We start from the raw sequence: 21813 nt of genomic DNA, 5'->3' as shown, positions 1-21813 counted from the left end.
AAATTTGGATTGAGCAGATATTCCCACATACAGTGGGGAAAACAAGTATTTGATACACTGCCGATTTTGCAGGTTTTCCTACTTACAAAGCATGTAGAGGTCTGTCATTTTTATCATAGGTACACTTCAACTGTGAGAGACGGAATCCAGAAAAAAATCCAGAAAATCACATTGTATGAATCACACCATCCCAACCGTGAAGCATGGAGGTGGAAACATCCTTCTTTGGGGATGCTTTTCTGCAAAGGGGACAGGACGACTGCACCGTATTGAGGGGAGGATGGATGGGGCCATGTATCGCGAGATCTTGGCCAACAACCTCCTTCCATCAGTAAGAGCATTGAAGATGGGTCGTGGCTGGGTCTTCCATCATGACAACGACCCGAAACACACAGCCAGGGCAACTAAGGAGTGGCTCCGTAAGAAGCATCTTAAGGTCCTGGAGTGGCCTAACCAGTCTCCAGACCTGAACCCAATAAAACATCTTTGGAGGGAGCTGAAAGTCCGTACTGCCCAGCGACAGCCCCGAAACCTGAAGGATCTGGAGAAGGTCTGTATGGAGGAGTGGGCCAAAATCCCTGCTACAGTGTGTGCAAACCTGGTCAAGAACTACGGGAAACGTATGATCTCTGTAATTGCAAACAAAGGTTTCTGTACCAAATATTAAGTTCTGCTTTTCTGATGTATCAAATACTTATGTCATGCAATAAAATGCAAATTAATTACTTAAAAATCATACAATGTGATTTTCTGGATTTTTGTTTTAGATTCCGTCTCTCACAGTTGAAGTGTACCTATGATAAAAATTACAGACCTCTACATGCTTTGTAAGTAGGAAAACCTGCAAAATCGGCAGTGTGTCAAATACTTGTTCTCCCCACTGTATCTGTGTTTCTATTCATAATATCATTAGCAACTATAATACCATTTAAAAAAATGTTTGATAAAGAATGTTTTCTTATTAATCAGTGTATTTGAGTTTAACCATAACATTTGTTGTAATATTTGTGCTCTCTTTTCTGGAGGATAAAACTGAAATTGTAACCAGCTTTGTATGGCTTGTTTAAGAAAGGGCAATACTTTAAACAAAATGTCATTTTCAATTAGTAGGAAATGACTAATTGTAATCGGTATAAAGGCAAAAAGGCCATTTTTGAACAAAGGATGAGCCTTTCTTAATAATCTACTGGAGAACCATTTTGTGTTTAAGTATAACTTATGTATGAGTGAAGCTTCTAGCGAGCGGTTTAAAGCTTTAATATTTAATCATTTTAGGTCCCCAAACTCATATTCATTATATAAATAGGCACGTTTAATTTTGTCTGGTTTAGCATTCCAAATAAAATGTTATATTTTTTGCTCATATGATTTAAAAAACAACTCGTCTGCAGTAGGCAGTGCCATTAGTAAGTCAGTAAGCTGTGATCGGACCAAAGAGTTCATCAATGTGATTTTTCCATAAATAGACAAGTATTTACCTTTCCATGGTTGCAGAATCGTATCTATTTTTGGTAACTTTCTATTGAAATGAATTGTGGTAAGATCATTTATATTTTTTGAGATGTGAATACCAAGTATGTCTTCTTCACCATCTGCCCATTTTATTGGTAAACTACAAGGAAGTGAAAACACTTTTTTGAATGATCCAATACGTAATATGGTACACTTGTCATAATTAAGTTTTAATCCAGAGAGGCTAGAAAAGTGATCCAGATCTTCAATGAGACTGTGCAGAGATCCAGATTGAAACTGTGCAGGGATCCAGATTGAAACTGTGCAGGGATCCAGATTGAAACTGTGCAGGGATCCAGATTGCGGACTTTAGATAAAACTAGAATCCTCGTCATACATCGACACTTTAGTTTTTATCCCCAGGATTTCTAACCCCTTGATGTTCTTGTTGGATCTAATTTTAATAACTAGCATTGCAATGGCCATGTCACGACTCCTACCGAAGGTGGCTCCCCTTCCTGTTCGGGTGGCGCTCGGCGGTCGTCGTCACCGGCCTACTAGCTGCCACTGAAGGTGGCTCCCCTTCCTGTTCCGGTGGCGCTTGGCGGTCTTCGTGCCCGGCCTACTAGCTGCCACTGAAGGTGGCTCCCCTTCCTGTTCGGGCGGCGCTCGGCGGTCTACATCACCGGCCTACTAGCTGCCACTGATCCCTTTTCCCCCTTTCTGTTTATTGGTTTCACCTGTGTTTGTTTTAGGCTGATTGGTTGGGCTTTATTTACGGGCCTGCTGGTTGTGCGGGATTGTTTGGTGTACGTGTGTACACGTCTGTGTGTCTTGGTTTGCCCATGTTCTTGGGTTTTGCTGGACTGTTTAAGTCTCCCATGTTTGGGGCATTTGTTTTGGTGTGCGCCCCGTGTTCCGTGGGGTTGGTGTATGTTCACCGTTTTTGTGCATTAAAAGGTATTAGCACCACCCTGAACTCTCTGCTTCCTGCGCCTGACTTCTCACCCACTACACCCCGGGCGTTACAGGCCATAATAAATAGATATAGAGACAACGGACAGCCCTGTTCTACTTCTCTTAAAAGCTCAATACTTTCTGAGAAGTAACCATTGTTTACTATTTTACACCTGGGGCTGCTGTACATCACTTTAACCCATTGCATAAGAGATTCACCACAATTAAAGAAATCCAGGCATTTATATATAAATTCTAGTCGTACTTTATCAAACGCCTTTTTAAAATCTGCTATGAAGACCAGGCCTGGTATCTTAGATGTTTCATAGTGTTCAATTGTTTCAAGTAACTGTCATATATTATCTCCAATATATCATCCATGTAAAACACCTGTCCGTACCTGAAAGTCTACCATTTGTATAAGAGTAATTAAAACATGCTAATAATGTAGTAATTAAAACATGCTAATAATGAATCTTTGCGTACATCGAAAAAGGTCTGGTATACGGTCAAGCACTGGTGTTTTTCCAGACTGAAAATATTTTATTGCCTCAAAGTTCCTCTTCTGTAAGTTGGCCTTCACACAGGTCTTTCTGTAAATTAGTTCATTTCACATTATTATTAGGAAGGAAATCCTTACAGTTAACATCATTCAGTGGGAATGGAGGAGACTGAAGAGACAACATATTTTGAAAGAGGAAGCAAAATATTTTAAGCATATCATTTGGTGAATCATGGATAACTCCATCATTTGTAACGAGTTTCTGTAAATTATTTTTGGTAGAATTTCTATGTTGAAGATTCAAGAAAAATGTGCATTTTTCACCATTTTCCATCCAATTGGCTTTATTTTTGTAATACATTACACTTGATCGTTCTTGAATAAGTACCTACAATTCTTTTTGTTTTTCCTCGAACCTATTTTGTGCCTCTATAGTACAGTTTCCATTACCACCTATCTGCGCTGTTACTTCCTCCATTTCCTTTATTAGTCTCATCTCTTTTGACCAAACCTAATTTTGTTTTAATGATGAGTATTGTATAGAATGGCCTCTAAAAGTACATTTGAAAGTGTCCCATAAAATAAGGGGATCTGCTGTTGTACAAAAAAAAAGTATATTATTAATTATTTTGTCTTAGTTAAGAACAAATTGTCATCGAACAGGCTTTGATTCAATTTCCAATATCCACTTGGAAATTCTGTAAGAGTTATAGAGTTTCACCAATTAGATGGTGGTCCAATCGCATTCTGGCTCCTATTAATACTTTAAAACTTTTGATGCCAGCAAGAACAAGACTAGGAAGTAAAGAAGCCTCCTCCATGTATATCTCACTAGGTCAGGTTAAGTGCTTAAGGAGATCAAAGATCATGGATACATTAGAACTTGTGGATATATGGAGGCTGAAAAACCCTGACCTAGTGAGATATACATGGAGGAGGCTTCTTTACTTCCTAGTCTTGTTCTTGCTGGCATCAATAGTTTGTAGAGTGGTTTCCTTTACAATCCATTGAGGTACTTAAAACCGTATTATATTCTCCCACTATAATAATAGATTATTACATTGCTTGTGAGCTCAATAGATTATGAAATATATTTTCGAAAAAGTGTGGATCATCATTATTTGGCCCATATAGATTAATTAGCCAGATCTGGTTTTGGTCCAATAGCATATTTAAAATAATCCATCATCCTTGCGGATCTGGTTGCACAATTGGATCAATATTTGTATTAATTAGTATAATCACCTCTTTTGAGTTTCTTTGCCCATGACAAAAATAAATGTTGTTTCTTGATGATGTACTGTAGTTGGATGACATCTAGTACACAGAACAGAAGAGACTCTAGAAGGGCATACACATGTTGCAATTACACTCAGAAGTCTTTACTGTTGGTTGGTGCATCTCTCAATAGTAATTAATTAAATTAACACTAAGTCATTTTAGATTATTTAGTTTAACTCTTAAAGTGTTGTAACTAGATCGAACAAAAAGATAAAGACAACATATAAAGTGTTGGTCCCATGTTTCATGAGCTGAAATAAAAGATCCCAGAAATGTTTCATCTGCACAAAACGTGTATTTCTCTCAAATTTTGTGCACAAATTTGTTTATATCCCTGTTAGTGAGCATTTCCACATCCTTCTTCTTCACCTGTGGGATCGTCTGAGACCAGCCACCCGGACAGCTGACGAAACTGTGGGTTTGCATAACCGAAGAATTTCTGCAGAAACCATCTCAGGGAAGCTCATCTGCATGCTCGTTATCTTCACCAGGGTCTTGACCAGACTGCAGTTCGGCGTCGTAACCGACTGGAAAAAGTGTGCTCTTCACGGATTAATCCTGGTTTCAACTGTACTGGGCAAGTGGCAGAACAGGTGTATGGCGTCGTGTGAGAGAACGGTTTGCAGATGTCAACATTGTGAACAGAGTGCCCCATAGTGGAGTTACGGGAAGGCATAAGCTACGGACAATAAACACACCTGCATTTTATCGATGGCCATTTGAATGCACAGAGATACCGTGACGAGATCCCATTGTCGACGAGTGCCCATTGTCGTGCCATTCATCCGCAGCCATCACTTCATGTTTCAGCATGATAATGCAAGGCCCCATGTCGCAAGGATCTGTACACAATTCCTGGAAGCTAAAAATGACCGAGTTCTTCCATTGTCTGTATACTCACCAGACATGTCACCCATTGAGCATGTGTGGGATGCTCTGGATTGACGTGTATAACAGTGTGTTCCAGTTCCCGCCAATATCCAGCAACTTCGCACAGCCATTGAAGAGGAGTGGGACAACATTCCACAGACCACAATCAACAGCCTGATAAACTCTATGGGAAGGAGATGTGTCGCACTGCATGAGGCAAATGGTGGTCACACCAGACTGGTTTTCTGATCCACAACCCTACTTTGTTTTAAAGGTATCTGTGACCAACAGATGCATATCTGTATTCCCAGTCATGTGAAATCCATAGATCAGGGCCTAATGTATTTATTTTAATTGATTTCCTTATGAACTGTAATGAATTGAATAGTTGTATGTTGCGTTTATTTTTTTGTTCAGTGTAGAACAGCCAGCAGAGGAGTGGGGTGGGGAGCACTTTGAGAAGGAAGTGGGTTCTGAAGAAAGGAAGTACTTCTCACTGCACTGCTGAGCAATCAGATAAACACAGGTAACAGAAAGATAAGGCATATTTATAATATCTCTCTCTCTCTCTCTCATATATATATATATATATATATATATATATATATATATATATATATATATATATATATATATATATATATATATATATATATGTGTGTGTGTATATGGGAGAGTGGGGTAAGTTGAGCCAAAGGGTTAGTTGTTTCTAGGAAACCATACACAAAAATGAATCATGTGACCAAATATTTAGGAAAAGGTCATCACTTCAGAGTCTGTGAAGGAAGAAACCACATGGAAAAATCAGCAAGCAAGTTAGGTCCAAAAAACGGATTTTCATAAAGTCAAATACATTTGTTGTGATATAGGTTTCATGATGCCAGTTATAGGTTAGTTTTAAAGTAGATAGTTTTAAAACTTTTATACACAGGAGGTTGGTGGCATCTTATTTGCGGAGGATGGGCTCGTGGTAACAGAGGTGACTCGTGGTGACTGGAATGAGTGGAATGGTATCAAGTACATCAAACACATGGTTTCCATTTTTTAAATTCCATTCGTTCCAGCCATTTTTATGAGCCGTCCTCCCCTCAGCAGCCTGCACTGGTTTTATAATCAGTTGGGGTCTCTATAAGCTACAATAGGAGGTCCTAAACCTAGCATGAAAGTGCACCCTTGTAGCTGTGTGGGCAAATATAGTCAAATGGTTTCTTTGGGGTAAATTGTACCATTATTATTGTGTATATATAATGTATGTAAACTTAGTTTAAACTCTGCTGTCTGTCTCTAAATGTTGTCTATCACTAGCAGCATCATATCACCAAGTAAAATTATGAGTATGTGTAAATGTACTTGGCCAATAACAGTGATTCTGATTGGGCGAGGGGCAAGTTGAGCCAATGTCTAATCAACACATCCCATACAAAGGATTACATTTAGTGTGTTTTATGCATAATATGAATACTATTTTGAAGACACCTCGCATTTGAGTGATTAGTCAAGTTTAAAAGATGAAAAATGCCTTCCTCAGTTGAGTTTGTGACCCTCTTGAACACAATTGGTGTTTTCTTCCGTAATACAATAAATTATCGCTGGGATATGAGGTAATGTAAATGTTTTAAAATGTACAGTTAGAAATGTTTCGCTATGCTTAGGCTCCCCCTCATACTCAATTTACTCCATACTCGGGGTAAATTGTGCCAAGAGACAAGCTATGTTTTCAAAAGGGTTGTTTACACGAATTCTGATTATGTCCAGGGACACACAACTCCTGAAATATACGTAGATATCTTTGTTAGATACTATATTTCCTTGACGTAGTGATACTGAATGTAACAAATCGCTCAACATACCCCCCTCTCACCTGTTGCTCCGATAGGCAGAGGGGGAATGCGTATTTAGCATTACGCTACATCCCGATAAAATAAACAATTCCCCTAGTACCCTGCAAGGGTTTCAATTGTTGTTTTTATATACACTTGGGAAATGTCTCTTGTGACCCATAGGCGCACAGCCTGCTATTGCTCAATCGAGTATCATAAACCTTTATCATACAACCTATGGCGTAACCTGTAGTACGCCCTGCAAGTCAGACTTACTTGAAACAATGACGTTTCCATTTTCCCGTTTGAGTCCGCCCTCTCACTAGAGCTCGCGATTTAATATCCTGGCGTATCTTTTGAGATTGGAATGCATTTCTTCAAGTCTTACTACAAATTAGATTTTTATTTTGGAGACTCGACTGCATCGCCATTTGTCATGTATTAGCGGTTTTGATAAAGGTAAGTGACGGTAACTCTCCGCCTGTAGTTTTGGGAAAAGAGATTGATAATATCGGACTTCTGCGGCTAAAAACAGTGGGTGTACGCTACAGTGAAATCGAAACTAAATACGTTTTCTCGGTTTTTATTGTGGCTTAAGTGAAGTTGTTATTCTTGAACTAGATATGAACTTTCTATTAATTAAGTCCAGGATAATAATGTACAAATAATGTACCGCGCCTTAAATGGGTTCCCGAGTGGCGTAGCGTTCTGAGGCATCTCGGCCCTAGAGGCACCACTACCTACACTATGGTTCGAATCCAGGCTGTATCACAACTGGCCGTGATTGGGAGTCCCATAGGGCGGCCGGGTTTGGCCGTCGTAAATAAGAATTTGTTCTTAACTGACTTGCCTAGATAAACAAAGGTTACATTCTAAAAGAAATAAATGCATAGGCTATGTAAATAATTTTCCGAGACTTACGTTATAACGCTAGCTAGGCTATACGTTTTAAATCAAACAAAGTTCATATCTATATAGCCTTGACATGGTAGTAAAAAAGTTATTTTTGCACAGCAAAATACTGATTCATATTGACAACATTTTCTTTGCACTAGAAAAAAGGTAAGTCAAGTAGGCCTAATGTGTGAAAGCATTATGAAGAGAGTTTTGTCACACGTTTTACCCCATCTCTCCTTTCTGCAGGTGTTGTTCTTTTAAGGATGGTGTTAGTGAGAAGAGTGGTGTGAAAGAATGGACGTCTTGAGATGGAAATGGAAGGAAAAATGCATTCTGAACGTTTGCGCTCTGCTCATATTGGTAAGAAACTTTAACATGAACAGATGCATAATGCCGAGTCCTCTACCAATAACATAATGCCCCATCTAGTCATACTTATTTCTCAGCAATACATCAATTATCCCCCACCAATCCATCAAATTTGTGAATTATTCACACCAATCAATTAGTCAATCATTTCAGGAATAGGCCTATACAGTAGCCTGTCATTCAGTTATAAAATATTTTCAGTAATTACATATGACTGGTATTTGATTGGATCTGTTCTATAACAACAATGTAATGTAATGTTGCAGTGCTGGTCAGTAGACCCCTCCCCCTCAGCACCACCACTTCCTACAACCCAGGAGTTTCAATGTCTTGAGGGGAGTCATTACCACACTGCTAACGGGACATGCTGTCGAAAGTGCCATGAAGGTAGGCCTTCTGTACTGTACTATATTACACTGCACTTATACAACTGGGCCTTTCCATTCCCGAGTGTAACGTGGGTGTAACTTATACTTTTCCATACACTATGCATTGAGTTAAAGATCAAATCCGCTTCAAAGGGAACAGTGCCACTGTTCGCCCCAGAACTAGAGTAACTATATGTCCCAGATTGTGTGGGACAGTCCCTCATTTTTGCCCTTTGTCCCACATCCCGCAACCAAACAATCATGTCCCTCATTTTATCAACAAATTGAAACACTACTAATTTAGAAAAAGGTAGATTTTTATTTGATTTGATTTGACTTCCTATTAATTTGATGAGAATTGACATTCCAACCTGTCTCTTTTGCAGTCAAGTTGCCCTTATGACAATATACTATAGCATAAGGATGTGGTGCTGACTGATGTTGAAGGGGAAATCTGCAGTAACTACATCCATTTTTGGATTTAATGAATGATATGTAAAATCAAATCAAATTTATTTATATAGCCCTTCGTACATCAGCTGATATCTCAAAGTGCTGTACAGAAACCCAGCCTAAAACCCCAAACAGCAAGCAATGCAGGTGTAGAAGCACGGTGGCTAGGAAAAACTCCCTAGAAAGGCCAAAACCTAGGAAGAAACCTAGAGAGGAACCAGGCTATTTGGGGTGGCCAGTCCTCTTCTGGCTGTGCCGGGTGGAGATTATAACAGAACATGGCCAAGATGTTCAAATGTTCATAAATGACCAGCATGGTCGAATAATAATAAGGCAGAACAGTTGAAACTGGAGCAGCAGCACGGCCAGGTGGACTGGGGACAGCAAGGAGTCATCATGTCAGGTAGTCCTGGGGCATGGTCCTAGGGCTCAGGTCCTCCGAGAGAGAGAGAGAGAGAGAGAGAGAGAGAGAGAGAGAATTAGAGAACGCACACTTAGATTCACACAGGACACCGAATAGGACAGGAGAGGTACTCCAGATATAACAAACTGACCCTAGCCCCCCGACACATTAACTACTGCAGCATAAATACTGGAGGCTGAGACAGGAGGGCTCAGGAGACACTGTGGCCCCATCCGAGGACACCCCCAGACAGGGCCAAACAGGAAGGATATAACCCCACCCACTTTGCCAAAGCACAGCCCCCACACCACTAGAGGGATATCTTCAACCACCAACTTACCATCCTGAGACAAGGCTGAGTATAGCCCACAAAGAACTCCTCCATGGCACAACCCAAGGGGGCGCCATCCCAGACAGGATGACCACATCAGTGAATCAACCCACTCAGGTGATGCACCCCTTCCAGGGACGGCAAGAGAGAGCCCCAGTAAGCCAGTGACTCAGCCCCTGTAATAGGGTTAGAGGCAGAGAATCCCAGTGGGAAGAGGGGAACCGGCCAGGCAGAGACAGCAAGGGTGGTTCGTTGCTCCAGAGCCTTTCCGTTCACCTTCCCACTACTGGGCCAGACTACACTCAATCATATGACCCACTGAAGAGATAAGTCTTCAGTAAGGACTTAAAGGTTGAGACCGAGTTTGCGTCTCTGACATGGGTAGGCAGACCGTTCCATAAAAATGGAGCTCTATAGGAGAAAGCCCTGCCTCCAGCTGTTTGCTTAGAAATTCTAGGGACAATTAGGAGGCCTGCGTCTTGTGACCGTAGCGTATGTGTAGATATGTACGGCAGGACCAAATCAGAGAGATAGGTAGGAGCAAGCCCATGTAATGCTTTGTAGGTTAGCAGTAAAACCTTGAAATCAGCCCTTGCTTTGACAGGAAGCCAGTGTAGAGAGGCTAGCACTGGAGTAATATGATCAAATTGTTTGGTTCTAGTCAGAATTCGAGCAGCCGTATTTAGTATTAACTGAAGTTTATTTAGTGCTTTATCCGGGTAGCCGGAAAGTAGAGCATTGCAGTAGTCTAACCTAGAAGTGACAAAAGCATGGATTAATTTTTCTGCATCATTTTTGGACAGAAAGTTTCTGATTTTTGCAATGTTACGTAGATGGAAAAAAGCTGTCCTTGAAATGGTCTTGATATGTTCTTCAAAAGAGAGATCAGGGTCCAGAGTAACGCAGAGGTCCTTCACAGTTTTATTTGAGACGACTGTACAACCATTAAGATTAATTGTCAGATTCAACAGAAGATCTCTTTGTTTCTTGGGACCTAGAACAAGCATCTCTGTTTTGTCCGAGTTTAAAAGTAGAAAGTTTGCAGCCATCCACTTCCTTATGTCTGAAACACATGCTTCTAGCAAGGGCAATTTTGGGGCTTCACCATGTTTCATTGAAATGTACAGCTGTGTGTCATCCGCATAGCAGTGAAAGTTAACATTATGTTTTCGAATAACATCCCCAAGAGGTAAAATATATAGTGAAAACAATAGTGGTCCCAAAACGGAACCTTGAGGAACACCGAAATTTACAGTTGATTTGTCAGAGGACAAACCATTCACAGAGACAAACTGATATCTTTCCGACAGATAAGATCTAAACCAGGCCAGAACTTGTCCGTGTAGACCAATTTGGGTTTCCAATCTCTCCAAAAGAATGTGGTGATCGATGGTATCAAAAGCAGCACTAAGGTCTAGGAGCACGAGGACAGATGCAGAGCCTCGGTCCGATGCCATTAAAATGTCATTTACCACCTTCACAAGTGCCGTCTCAGTGCTATGATGGGGTCTAAAACCAGACTGAAGCATTTCGTATACATTGTTTGTCTTCAGGAAGGCAGTAAGAGTATGAGTCAAGCTCATTCAGTGCAGTGGGGGAGATATGTACCCATTGATTTTTGAAGAATATAACTTAGAAATGCCCATGAGCTTAGTTCAACTGTCGTACCCCATCAGAACCCAAAATATATGCTTGTTTTACTCCAATGTTTGTAAACAAAGTAAATGTTAACAAATATTGTACAGTCTCAAAACATGATTGAAACTATAATTTTGATATCATGGATGGTCTCATAGCATAGCTCTGTCTAAGAATTTGAGAGTAGTTACGTTTCTCCAGCCCCATCCCTCAACTTTTTACTCTTTATTATTGTTTCAACTGCTGATGGATGTTTTTAACACTTCTCCAATGTTGTTGAGATCTGATATTCTGCGCAGCGCAAGAAGAAATGTAGGCCAATGTCATATCATCAACCAATCACATTTTTTCAAATATTTTCGGGGCTAAATTCCAGCTAAACTTGGAGAGGACAGTTACCTACCGGTGTTTACAAAAAGCGTGTGTCTAACAAAGAGCTACAAAAGTAAGTAAACAGCCGTATTAGACTGAAAGATACAAGGTAATTTTGTCAAACTCTCCATGCTCATTAGTTGCTCAATCAACATATTTGATGCTATTTCACTCAATCCTGTTTTAAAAGTCTATTTATTTTCCCCTGAGAGGAACCAAAAATGTTTAATTGTCCAAATATTCCAAGATTCCCGTACAAAACAGCCACACAAGTGGTCTCTTGTTTCTGGATCACCAAATGTTGCGCAAGGCAAAAGAGAAGCCTACATGTGCTTCAATTGGCTCGTTCAGTGCAGTGGGGGAGATGTGTGCCTCTGCAGAGGTGTCAGAGGGGGAAAACCTATGTTTGCAGTAACTTCTTAGTTGTTGTAATATCCTAAATGGACGTGGCAGTTTCACCATTAAGGATTACAGCTTTAAACAAAAACCTTATTTCAAGATTATACCCTTATTGTGTATAAAAGACAGTTGTCTGTCACACGGTAGGCCCTACATACTGTTTACTATATTTGTCTCTAGCCTAGTTTTAGCTCTGATGTATCACCAGGTTTTATTGTGTATAAAAGACGGCCGTTCAGTCGTCTGTCACACATCTTGGCCATGTTCTGTTTACTATCCATTTTGTCAGCCAGCCTAGTTTTAGCCTGGTTCCTCCAGGTTTCTTCCTATAAAGGTTTTGGCCTTCTAGGGAGTTTTTCCTAGCCACCGTGCTTCTACACCTGCATTGCTTGCTGTTTGGGGTTTTAGGCTGGGTTTCTGTACAGCACTTTGAGATATCAGCTGATGTACGAAGGGCTATATAAATAAATTTGATTTGATTTGATTTGGTAGGCCCTACATACTGTTTACTATATTTGTCTCTAGCCTAGTTTTAGCTCTGATGTATCACCAGGTTTTATTGTGTATAAAAGACAGTCGTCTGTCACACGGTAGGCCCTACATACTGTTTACTATATTTGTCTCTAGCCTAGTTTTAGCTCTGATGTATTACCAGGTTTTATTGTGTATAAAAGACGGCCGTTCAGTCGTCTGTCACACGGTAGGCCCTACATACTGTTTACTATATTTGTCTCTAGCCTAGTTTTAGCTCTGATGTATTACCAGGTTTTATTGTGTATAAAAGACCGCCGTTCAGTCGTCTGTCACACGGTAGGCCCTACATACTGTTTACTATATTTGTCTCTAGCCTAGTTTTAGCTCTGATGTATCACCAGGTTTTATTGTGTATAAAAGACAGTCGTCTGTCACACGCTAGGCCCTACATACTGTTTACTATATTTGTCTCTAGCCTAGTTTTAGCTCTGATGTATCACCAGGTTTTACAGTAAATAAATATGCTGGATTGTCTTGCCTCCCCTTAGTATGTATGTATTGTGTTCTCCAGGGTTTAAGCTGAAGGAGGACTGCACTAAGAACGGCGACAATAGCCTATGTGTCTCCTGTGAAGAGGGCAGGACGTACCGAGAGAAGAGTAACTATGCCAACACCTGCCTCCGTTGTACACTCTGTGTTGGTACAGTACAATTATTTAGAAACATTTTCAATGATTTACAATAATGTGCAATTATTTACAAAATACATTGAAAAAAAATGGCATCACTATAGATGGTCTCAATATGGTATGATAGCAAATGTCTCTTGTCTTCTCTCTCTTTCTCTCTATGCTGTTCTCCTTGGCTGTGTTGTTCCATACACCTGTAGACAATGAGGAAGTGTTTTCAAAATGCAAGAAGAGTAAGAACACAGTGTGTCGCTGCAAAAAAGGCTTCTACCAAAACAGAATAAACTCGGGAACACGGGAGTGCCTCACTTGCAAGACATGTGGACCTGGAGAGAGAGCAACGCAACTATGTGAGTTTGTGTTGCTAGTGTGGTTCATAATGTTTCACGTTTTTCCACCCAACCTGGTATTTACTTATGGATTACACAGTATAATGGTTATTACATAATAATGACAACCCTTTGTTTTGTAGTACTAGTAGTATTATTTGGGTGTATGACAAAGTTTGTGTGTGCACTGAGTGTACATACTCTTGATGACAGGTAAGGAAGAGAGTGACACCGTGTGTGAATGTAAGGACTTCTACTTCCGAGACAAGAAAAGCAACAAGACCTGTCTTTCATGCAAAATGTGAGTACTGGCTTGTGAACAAGCTGACACTCTTTTGTCCGTTAAAACTCTTGTGTTCAGCCCTAGTATATAATTCTACCCCACAGGAAGAGCTGTAGAGTAAGTAGACCTCTTCATCCATTAAATATCTGGGAGTATATCTACCAAAACACACACCCAAACTTCATGACATGAATTACAATCACATCAACAAGAAAGTATATGATGACCTGGACAGGCGGAATTCACTTCCCTTGGATCTTAGTGGTAGAATTGAAACAAGCAAACTGCCGAGGTCACTGTATTTGTTCCAATCACTGCCCATAGAAATCCCACCTAAACAGTTTAGGTAATGGGATAAACGGATATCAAGGTTTATCTGGAACAGTAAGAGACCAAGAATTAGATATACAATATTACAATTACCAACAAATAGTGGGGGGCCTATAAAAATATATTTTGTTTCAGCCCATTATTATTATTAATATATTAAAAAGAATACTTTGACAGAGATATTTTGTTTCAGACTACTTTGACAGATACCCATGAGACTACTCTGACAGAGATGTCCCAGACTACTTTGACAGAGATACCCATAGAGTCCGAGACTACTTTGACAGAGATACCCAAATCCGGACTACTTTGACAGAGATACCCATACAGTCCGAGACTACTTTGACAGAGATACCCATACAGTCCGAGACTACTTTGACAGAGATACCCATACAGTCCGAGACTACTATGACAGAGATACCCATACAGTCCGAGACTACTTTGAGAGATACCCATACAGTCCGAGACTACTTTGACAGAGATACCCATACAGTCCGAGACTACTATGACAGTCCGAGATATGACAGAGATACCATACAGTCCGAGACTACTATGACAGAGATACACATACAGTCCGAGACTACTATGACAGAGATACACATACAGTCCGAGACTACTATGACAGAGATACCCATACAGTCCGAGACTACTATGACAGAGATACTATGACAGAGATACCCATACAGTCCGAGACTACTTTGACAGAGATACCCATACAGTCCCAGACTACTTTGACAGAGATACCCATACAGTCCCAGACTACTTTGACAGAGATACCCATACAGTCCCAGACTACTTTGACAGAGATACCCATACAGTCCCAGACTACTTTGACAGAGATACACATACAGTCCGAGACTACTTTGACAGAGATACCCATACAGTCCGAGACTACTTTGACAGAGATACCCATACAGTCCGAGACTACTTTGACAGAGATACCCATACAGTCCGAGACTACTTTGACAGAGATACCCATACAGTCCGAGACTACTATGACAGAGATACCCATACAGTCCGAGACTACTTTGACAGAGATACCCATACAGTCCGAGACTACTTTGACAGAGATACCCATACAGTCCGAGACTACTTTGACAGAGATACCCATACAGTCCGAGACTACTTTGACAGAGATACCCATACAGTCCGAGACTACTTTGACAGAGATACCCATACAGTCCGAGACTACTTTGACAGAGATACCCATACAGTCCGAGACTACTTTGACAGAGATACCCATACAGTCCGAGACTACTATGACAGAGATACCCATACAGTCCGAGACTACTTTGACAGAGATACCCATACAGTCCGAGACTACTATGACAGAGATACCCATACAGTCCGAGACTACTTTGACAGAGATACCCATACAGTCCGAGACTACTTTGACAGAGATACCCATACAATAGACAAAATCAGTGGATTAATTTCTCTCTTAAGACATGGTTATGGGTTGTTAAGCAAATTAATTTAGACCGAGAGGTCAAACTGCTGAGTTGGCCCACATACGACCCCAGCTTCATCCCTGCAATTCAGGACAGCAGATTTAAACAGTGGATGTAGAAAGGCATCACATGATTTTGTACAATTTTAAGGAATGAGACCCTGGAGAATTTCCAGGACCTAAGTAAAAAAACATGGCTTAGATAAACACCATTTTTACAGATACATATAAGTTCAACACTATTTTTTAATGAAGATAAATGTGATTGACCCTCAAGCACCTCAAAATGTATCCAAGTATTCACTAACGCATTCAACTTGGGGAGTAACAAAAAAACTATTTCAAATCTCTACTTCGGTATTCTATCCTCAAAGAAACATTCTACAAACTGTATTAAACAGAAATGGGAGGAGGAACTTAACATTGAAATAACTGATGAAACATGGTTGAACATATTAGAGACTCAACAAAGCTCTACCAACTGAAGGACATGGAGAGAATTCTGTTGGAAGAATGCTATACGTTTCTTCATAACACCTAAACTGAAATCAAAACAGACTGGTTCCCTACATCCTTGTTGGAGAGAATGCGGGCTATCAAGGGGGATCACCCTCATGTACTTTGGTCCTTCCCCGCAATAAAAATTTACTAGGGAGAAATAAGATCTAACATTGAAAAAATAATTGGATTTGACCAAGAACAAACATGAATTTCTTAGTATTTGGGTGAAATGCCTGATAATTTACACCACAATAGAGAAAAGTACCTCTTGAAGGTTCTACTGGCAGCCAGTAAAAAGGCTGTCACTAGGAAATGGCTACAAAAAAGACCCTCCCACAGTGACACAATGGATAGACATTGTTAAAGAAATATGACCTTTGCTTTAAGAACTCAAGAGGAGAGAGGGAAAATGGGTTTCATACTGTAAAATTGTATGATGGGTGCTGTACCTGCCAGACCTTTTTGTTCTTTTACTTGATTTGTATTGTCATTGTGTTGTTCAATAAAAACAAACAAAAAATGATCATTCTGCTTGTAAATGGGAAGTTTAATAGAATCTGTCTGCAACGTTGTGCAACAAACTTCTTTCCGTGGGTGAGTTAAAAGACAGAAGTATTTTCACATGTCAGCTGTTTTGTGGTCACACCAACCCTGGTCCTGGAGACCTACAGTCTGTTGCTATGTAAGGTTGGAGAAGGTCATCATGTCCAGGATTTAGTTCCAGCCCAGCACTAACACACCTGATTCACCGTAATTTACTGCTTATCAATCAATCTACCAATCAAATGTATTTATAAAGCCCTTTTTACATCAGCCGATGTCACAAAGTGCTATACAGAAACTCAGCCTAAAACCCCAAACAGCAAGCAATGCAGATGTAGAAGCACGGTGGCTAGGAAAATCTCCCTAGAAAGGCAGGAACATAGGAAGAAACCTAGAGAGGAACCAGGCTCTGAGGGGTGACCAGTCCTCTTCTGGCTGTGCCGGGTGGAGATTATAACAGTACATGGCTAAGATGTTCAAACGTTCATAGATGACCAGCAGTCAAATAATAATAATCACAGTAGTTGTAGAGGGTGCAACAGGAGAAATACTCCAGATATAACAGACTGACCCTAGCCCCCCGACACATAAACTACTGCAGCATAATTACTGAAGGCTGCGACAGTAGGGGTCTATACCCCCGGACAGGGCCAACCAGGCAGGATATATCCATACATCAAGACCATAGGCAGTGGTGACCACTGATAAAGCGCTGGTAACTGTCTCTTTCAGTGTTCTGTCTTTCCGGAGGGGGGTATGCTGCAACAGGATGGCCTGGATTGTTCTTCTGTAGAGCTGTTCTTCACATGACTCAACATTAATCATTTCCTCTTCACAAACGGGCCACTTCCTCTTCAATAATATACCATTTCCTGTGTGCATTTTCTCTCCAGTTGTGAGCTGACTGCTGACTGCCAGCAGGAGTGTTCTTCAGGCACACATCCCACTCCCAATGACGATGGCAAATGTGAGTTTCTGATACTTCGTGGCTGGGTCAGGCTAGAAACATAGTTTGTTTATTTGGTGGGTCAAAAGATACTTTTAAACTTTTTTTTGTTTTGCTTAAATATATTGGAACTAGACTATTTCTGCCGTAAGGGCTGCAGAATGTATTCATTCTCTGCATGTTTTCCCCTCTTTCCAGCCGAAGATACTGGATGGGGTGTTTGGTATCCCTACCTGTTGGCTGCGTTCGGCTGTGTTTGTGTGTTATTACTGGTGGTTGTGGGGATCATGGGCGTACTAGTGGTCCGACGGAAGCCCAAGAGGTCTAACTCCTTTCCCTCTGCTGAGATCACCTCTCAGGTCTCTGAGACGTCTACTCGGGTGAGATACATCTCTGACCTCTCACCTTTGACCCCTGACATCTCACATTTCACCTCTGACCTGACTGGACAAACCCAATCTGATAAAAACCTCTAAAAGGGTTGTATGGAGAAAAAATAGATACCATTTCAACTACTGTTTTGAATACCCAAGTGCATTTTACTGTTTGCACCATAGTGCCAGGGAGGAAACCAATAGGATTTCCTTTATTGATTGTGCTGTGGTCCCCAGGTTTAGGATGTACTGGTAGTGGATGCAGTTCTATATAGTAGAATTCTGATGTTTTCCATTTTCTGTGATTATAGAGGCTGATCCAAGAGGACCCAGAGAATGTTCTCAACCAGTGTATCCCTTCATGTAGCCCAGTGTGTGAGTGTGAACAGGAGCTCCTCAGCAAGCTACCAGACTGTGTCCCCAAGGAGATCAAGAGTAAGTGTGTGTGCATGTGCGTGCATGCGAACGTGTGTGGGTGCACATGTTTCCCTATCTTATCAGGACTAGAATGTCCTGACGATTCATCAGAATGTCCTGACAAGGTAGGACAACAAGAACAATTCTGGAAAGTGAGGACTTTTTTAAAGGTTAGGGTTTGGTTAGGTTAAGGGTTAGGATTTTGAATGGAAATATGTTTTTACTCTCCAAAAAGTCCTGAGAATTCATGAAAACCAAGCTGTTTGTGTGTGTGTGTTGGAATGTCAATTTCTTTTTATATACACTACATGGCCAAAAGTATGTGGACACCTGCTCGTCGAACATCTCATTCCAATATGGAGCTGGTCCCCCCTTTGCTGCTATAACATCCTCTACTCTTCTGGAAAGGCTTTTCACTAGATGTTGGAACGTTGCTTGCGGGGACTTGCTTCCATTCAGCCACGAGCATTAGTGAGGTGGGAACTAATGATGGGTGATTAGGCCTGGCGCGCAGTCAGCGTTCCAATTCCTCCCAAAGGTGTTTGATGGGGTTGAGGTCAGGGCTCTGTGCAGGCTAGTCAAGTTCTTCCACACCGATCTCGACAAACCATTTCTGTATGGACCTCGCTTTGTGCACGAGGGCTTTGTCATGATGAAACAGGAAAGGGCTATTGCCACAAAGTTGGAAGCACAGAATCGTCTAGAATGTAATTATATGCTGTCGAGTTAAGATTTCCCTTCACTGGAACTAAGGGGCCAAGCCCGAACCATGAAACAGCCCCAGACCATTATTCTTCCTCCACCAAACTTTACAGTTGGCACTATGCATTTGGGCATGTAGCGTTCTCCTGGCATCCACCAAAACCAGATTTGTCCATCGGACTGCCAGATAGTGAAGCGTGATTCATTTCTCCAGAGAACGCGTTTCCAGAATCCAATGGCGGCAACCTTTACACCAGTACAGCCGACGCTTGGCATTGTGATCTTAGGTTTGTGTGCGGCTGATTGTCCATGGAAACCCATTTCATGAAGCTCCCGATGAACAGTTCTTGTGCTGACGTTGCTTCCAGAGACAGTTCGGAACTGGGTAGTGAGTGTTGCAACTGCGGACAGACTATTTTTGCGCATTTCAGCACTCAGCGGTCCCGTTTTGTTAGCTTGTGTGGCCTATCACTTTGCGGCTGAGCCGTTGTTGCTCCTAGATGTTTGCACTTCACAATAACAGCACTTACTGTTGACCTCGGTATCTCTAGCAGGGCAGAAAGTTAACAAACTGACTTGTTGAAAAGGTGGCATCCATATTTTTGGCCATGTAGTCTATATTGAACTCTATTTTAATCTCGCTAACCTATCACCACTCTGTTCCTCTCTCCCTTCAGTCTCTGAGTTGATCTACTCGGTGTTGGACCAAGTCCCCCCGCGCCATATGAAGGAGCTGGTGCGTTCGCTGGGTGTGAGTGACATCGTTATAGAGAGGGCTGAGAATGACCACCTCCGTGACACTAAGGAAGCCCAGTACCAGATGCTGAGGGTCTGGGCTAAGGGAAGTGCTCAGGGAGGGGTGCTAGCACGCCCTCTACTGTACCACCTGCTGGATAAGCTGAAAGACATGGACCTGGGACGGACTGCAGAGGAGCTGGAGACCAAGTATGGAGATCAGTAGAGGGAGAGAGATGCAGACTGTATAGACCATGTATGGAGATCAGTAGAGGGAGAGAGATGCAGACTGTATAGACCAAGTAGGGGACCCAGGTTTCTCTTCTCTATGTCGAATCAAAAGAGAAACCGAGAGGGACCAAGACTATTCATCATATGTATAGGATAATTAGGGGAGGGAGAGAGAGATAGGGGAGGTGCTAATGGGGAGAGGGAGAAGATCAGCCACATCCCTTTGTCCCTGACCTTACTTGTGTAGACCTGAGAGAATAGGATTGGTACAGTGTAAGCAATATGGTAGTTGTTCCACCTGGTCCAGATCTGATAGACTAGGTGGAAGTGTTGCCATGCTTTCACAATATGTCATAATGTATTATATAACCTTTTGGCAATGAGGCTGATTATTGATTACCAACCGTACTGTTCTTGTATGTTTTTCAAAGATATACATATATATATTCTTTGCACATTCGAACCAATGGGGAATCGTATGTTTATAAAAATCAGTTTTAGACAGTGCTGTTTGTAAAACAGGCAAACTTGTAATGTGTCACACACAGGTATGAGATCCACACTAACAATTTAGTTAAACGTTGTGTTTAGGGTAATACAGATTTAACACCCATCTATAGTATTACAGTTCTATATTACTGAGTATTATGTAGCGATAGGTAGCCAGTAACTGAACGGTTGCTGGTTCGAATCCCTGAGCTGATAACGTGATATAAATCTGTCTGTGCCCTTGAACAAGGCACTTAACCATACTTGCTCCTGTAAATCGCTCTGTATAAGGATGCCTAAAATGTAAATGTGAAATGTATTATTTACTGGTGTTGCAGTAGTACTCAAGCTAATATTTCGATAGGAACCTGTATAGCTTTAATCTTCCCTGTCTCTATCTTGCATTAATCAACCACAAACATATCAAAAAGATATTAGCATTATATGTCATATTTTAAGTCTTTGAAGTGGTTTTTATATGGTTATTAATGCTGCTTAAGAGGATGTTGTATATTTGAATGGTTCTTTGATAAGTTGCTGCTTGGGCGTGAAGATCAAACTATTGTAGTTTTGCTATCTTTTACTACTGTCTTGATGTGTTTTACAAAATAAGTTAGGGATGTATCAATCTGTCATATTTCTTTACTATTCAGTGTGCAGTGCATTCCTCCTCGAACAATCACACCCATCCAGGTTGTCTCTGTGCCGTGGTTTTGGATCACCACATGTGATTGATTCTTATATCTGTACAGTAATAGTTGTGTCAGTACTGTTAGGGCACAGGTAGGTCTTCTGTAGGTGTTATCCCTGAGTTATTGACATTCCTTAAAGCCCCATCATCATGCTGCCATTATTCAGCATCACTTAGTCAGAGGACACACCTGTCACTCTGCAGGGCTGACTGTTCTTTGGGAGACTTAACATGGAAACTAGGGGTGGGTCGATGGATAGATGGCACTCAAGTTTCTAGTTTTTAATGTCAGGTGCACAAGTACAGTGAAATGCCATGTATTGGATTTTATAATATTTTACAGCACTTTTTAACATTGAATTGTTTCAGGTGATTTTACTAAAGACAAACTAGTTTTATTCTCAAATCACATACAGTATATGCAGACATTGATTTGTTTTGATTAAGGTGGGGGAGGCGCTCAACAAAGTTGATCAATTGTATATATTTTTTAAATAAAGAATCTCTTGTAAAAGTGA

General features: G+C 41.0%; 2 protein-coding genes across 2 annotated transcripts in view; one reads left to right on the top strand and one right to left on the bottom strand.

Moving 5' to 3' along the window:
* The window catches only part of LOC112247617 (tumor necrosis factor receptor superfamily member 3), a 13625-nt gene extending 6330 nt beyond the window's left edge, over window positions 1-7295 (bottom strand). The window contains exon 1 of the mRNA XM_042304994.1: window positions 7159-7295. Within this exon, the coding sequence (XP_042160928.1) occupies window positions 7159-7179 (21 nt within the window). The 5' untranslated portion in view covers window positions 7180-7295. The remainder of the gene's footprint in view (window positions 1-7158) is intronic.
* On the top strand, window positions 7195-21813 carry LOC112247612 (tumor necrosis factor receptor superfamily member 1A). The gene is made up of 10 exons (XM_024416420.2): window positions 7195-7341; window positions 8026-8139; window positions 8415-8535; window positions 13158-13286; window positions 13475-13624; window positions 13817-13904; window positions 17604-17677; window positions 17855-18036; window positions 18342-18465; window positions 19827-21813. Exons 2-10 carry the CDS (start codon window positions 8074-8076, stop codon window positions 20108-20110), a joined length of 1218 nt encoding a protein of 405 aa, XP_024272188.1. The 5' UTR covers window positions 7195-7341; window positions 8026-8073; the 3' UTR covers window positions 20111-21813.

The sequence above is a fragment of the Oncorhynchus tshawytscha genome, linkage group LG23 (assembly GCF_018296145.1).
Source record: "Oncorhynchus tshawytscha isolate Ot180627B linkage group LG23, Otsh_v2.0, whole genome shotgun sequence".
Lineage (NCBI taxonomy): Eukaryota > Metazoa > Chordata > Actinopteri > Salmoniformes > Salmonidae > Oncorhynchus > Oncorhynchus tshawytscha.
Note: the sequence above shows the minus strand (reverse complement) of the source record. Positions and strands in the feature narration are given on the sequence as shown.

Coding starts and splice junctions, on each gene's coding strand:
- LOC112247612 (XM_024416420.2), top strand. CDS start 8,074: ATGGACGTCTTGAGATGGAAATGGAAGGAAAAATGCATTCTGAACGTT. Junction 13,287..13,474: donor CCGTTGTACACTCTGTGTTG/GTACAGTACAAT, acceptor ATACACCTGTAG/ACAATGAGGAAGTGTTTTCA. Junction 18,466..19,826: donor TGTCCCCAAGGAGATCAAGA/GTAAGTGTGTGT, acceptor CTCTCCCTTCAG/TCTCTGAGTTGATCTACTCG.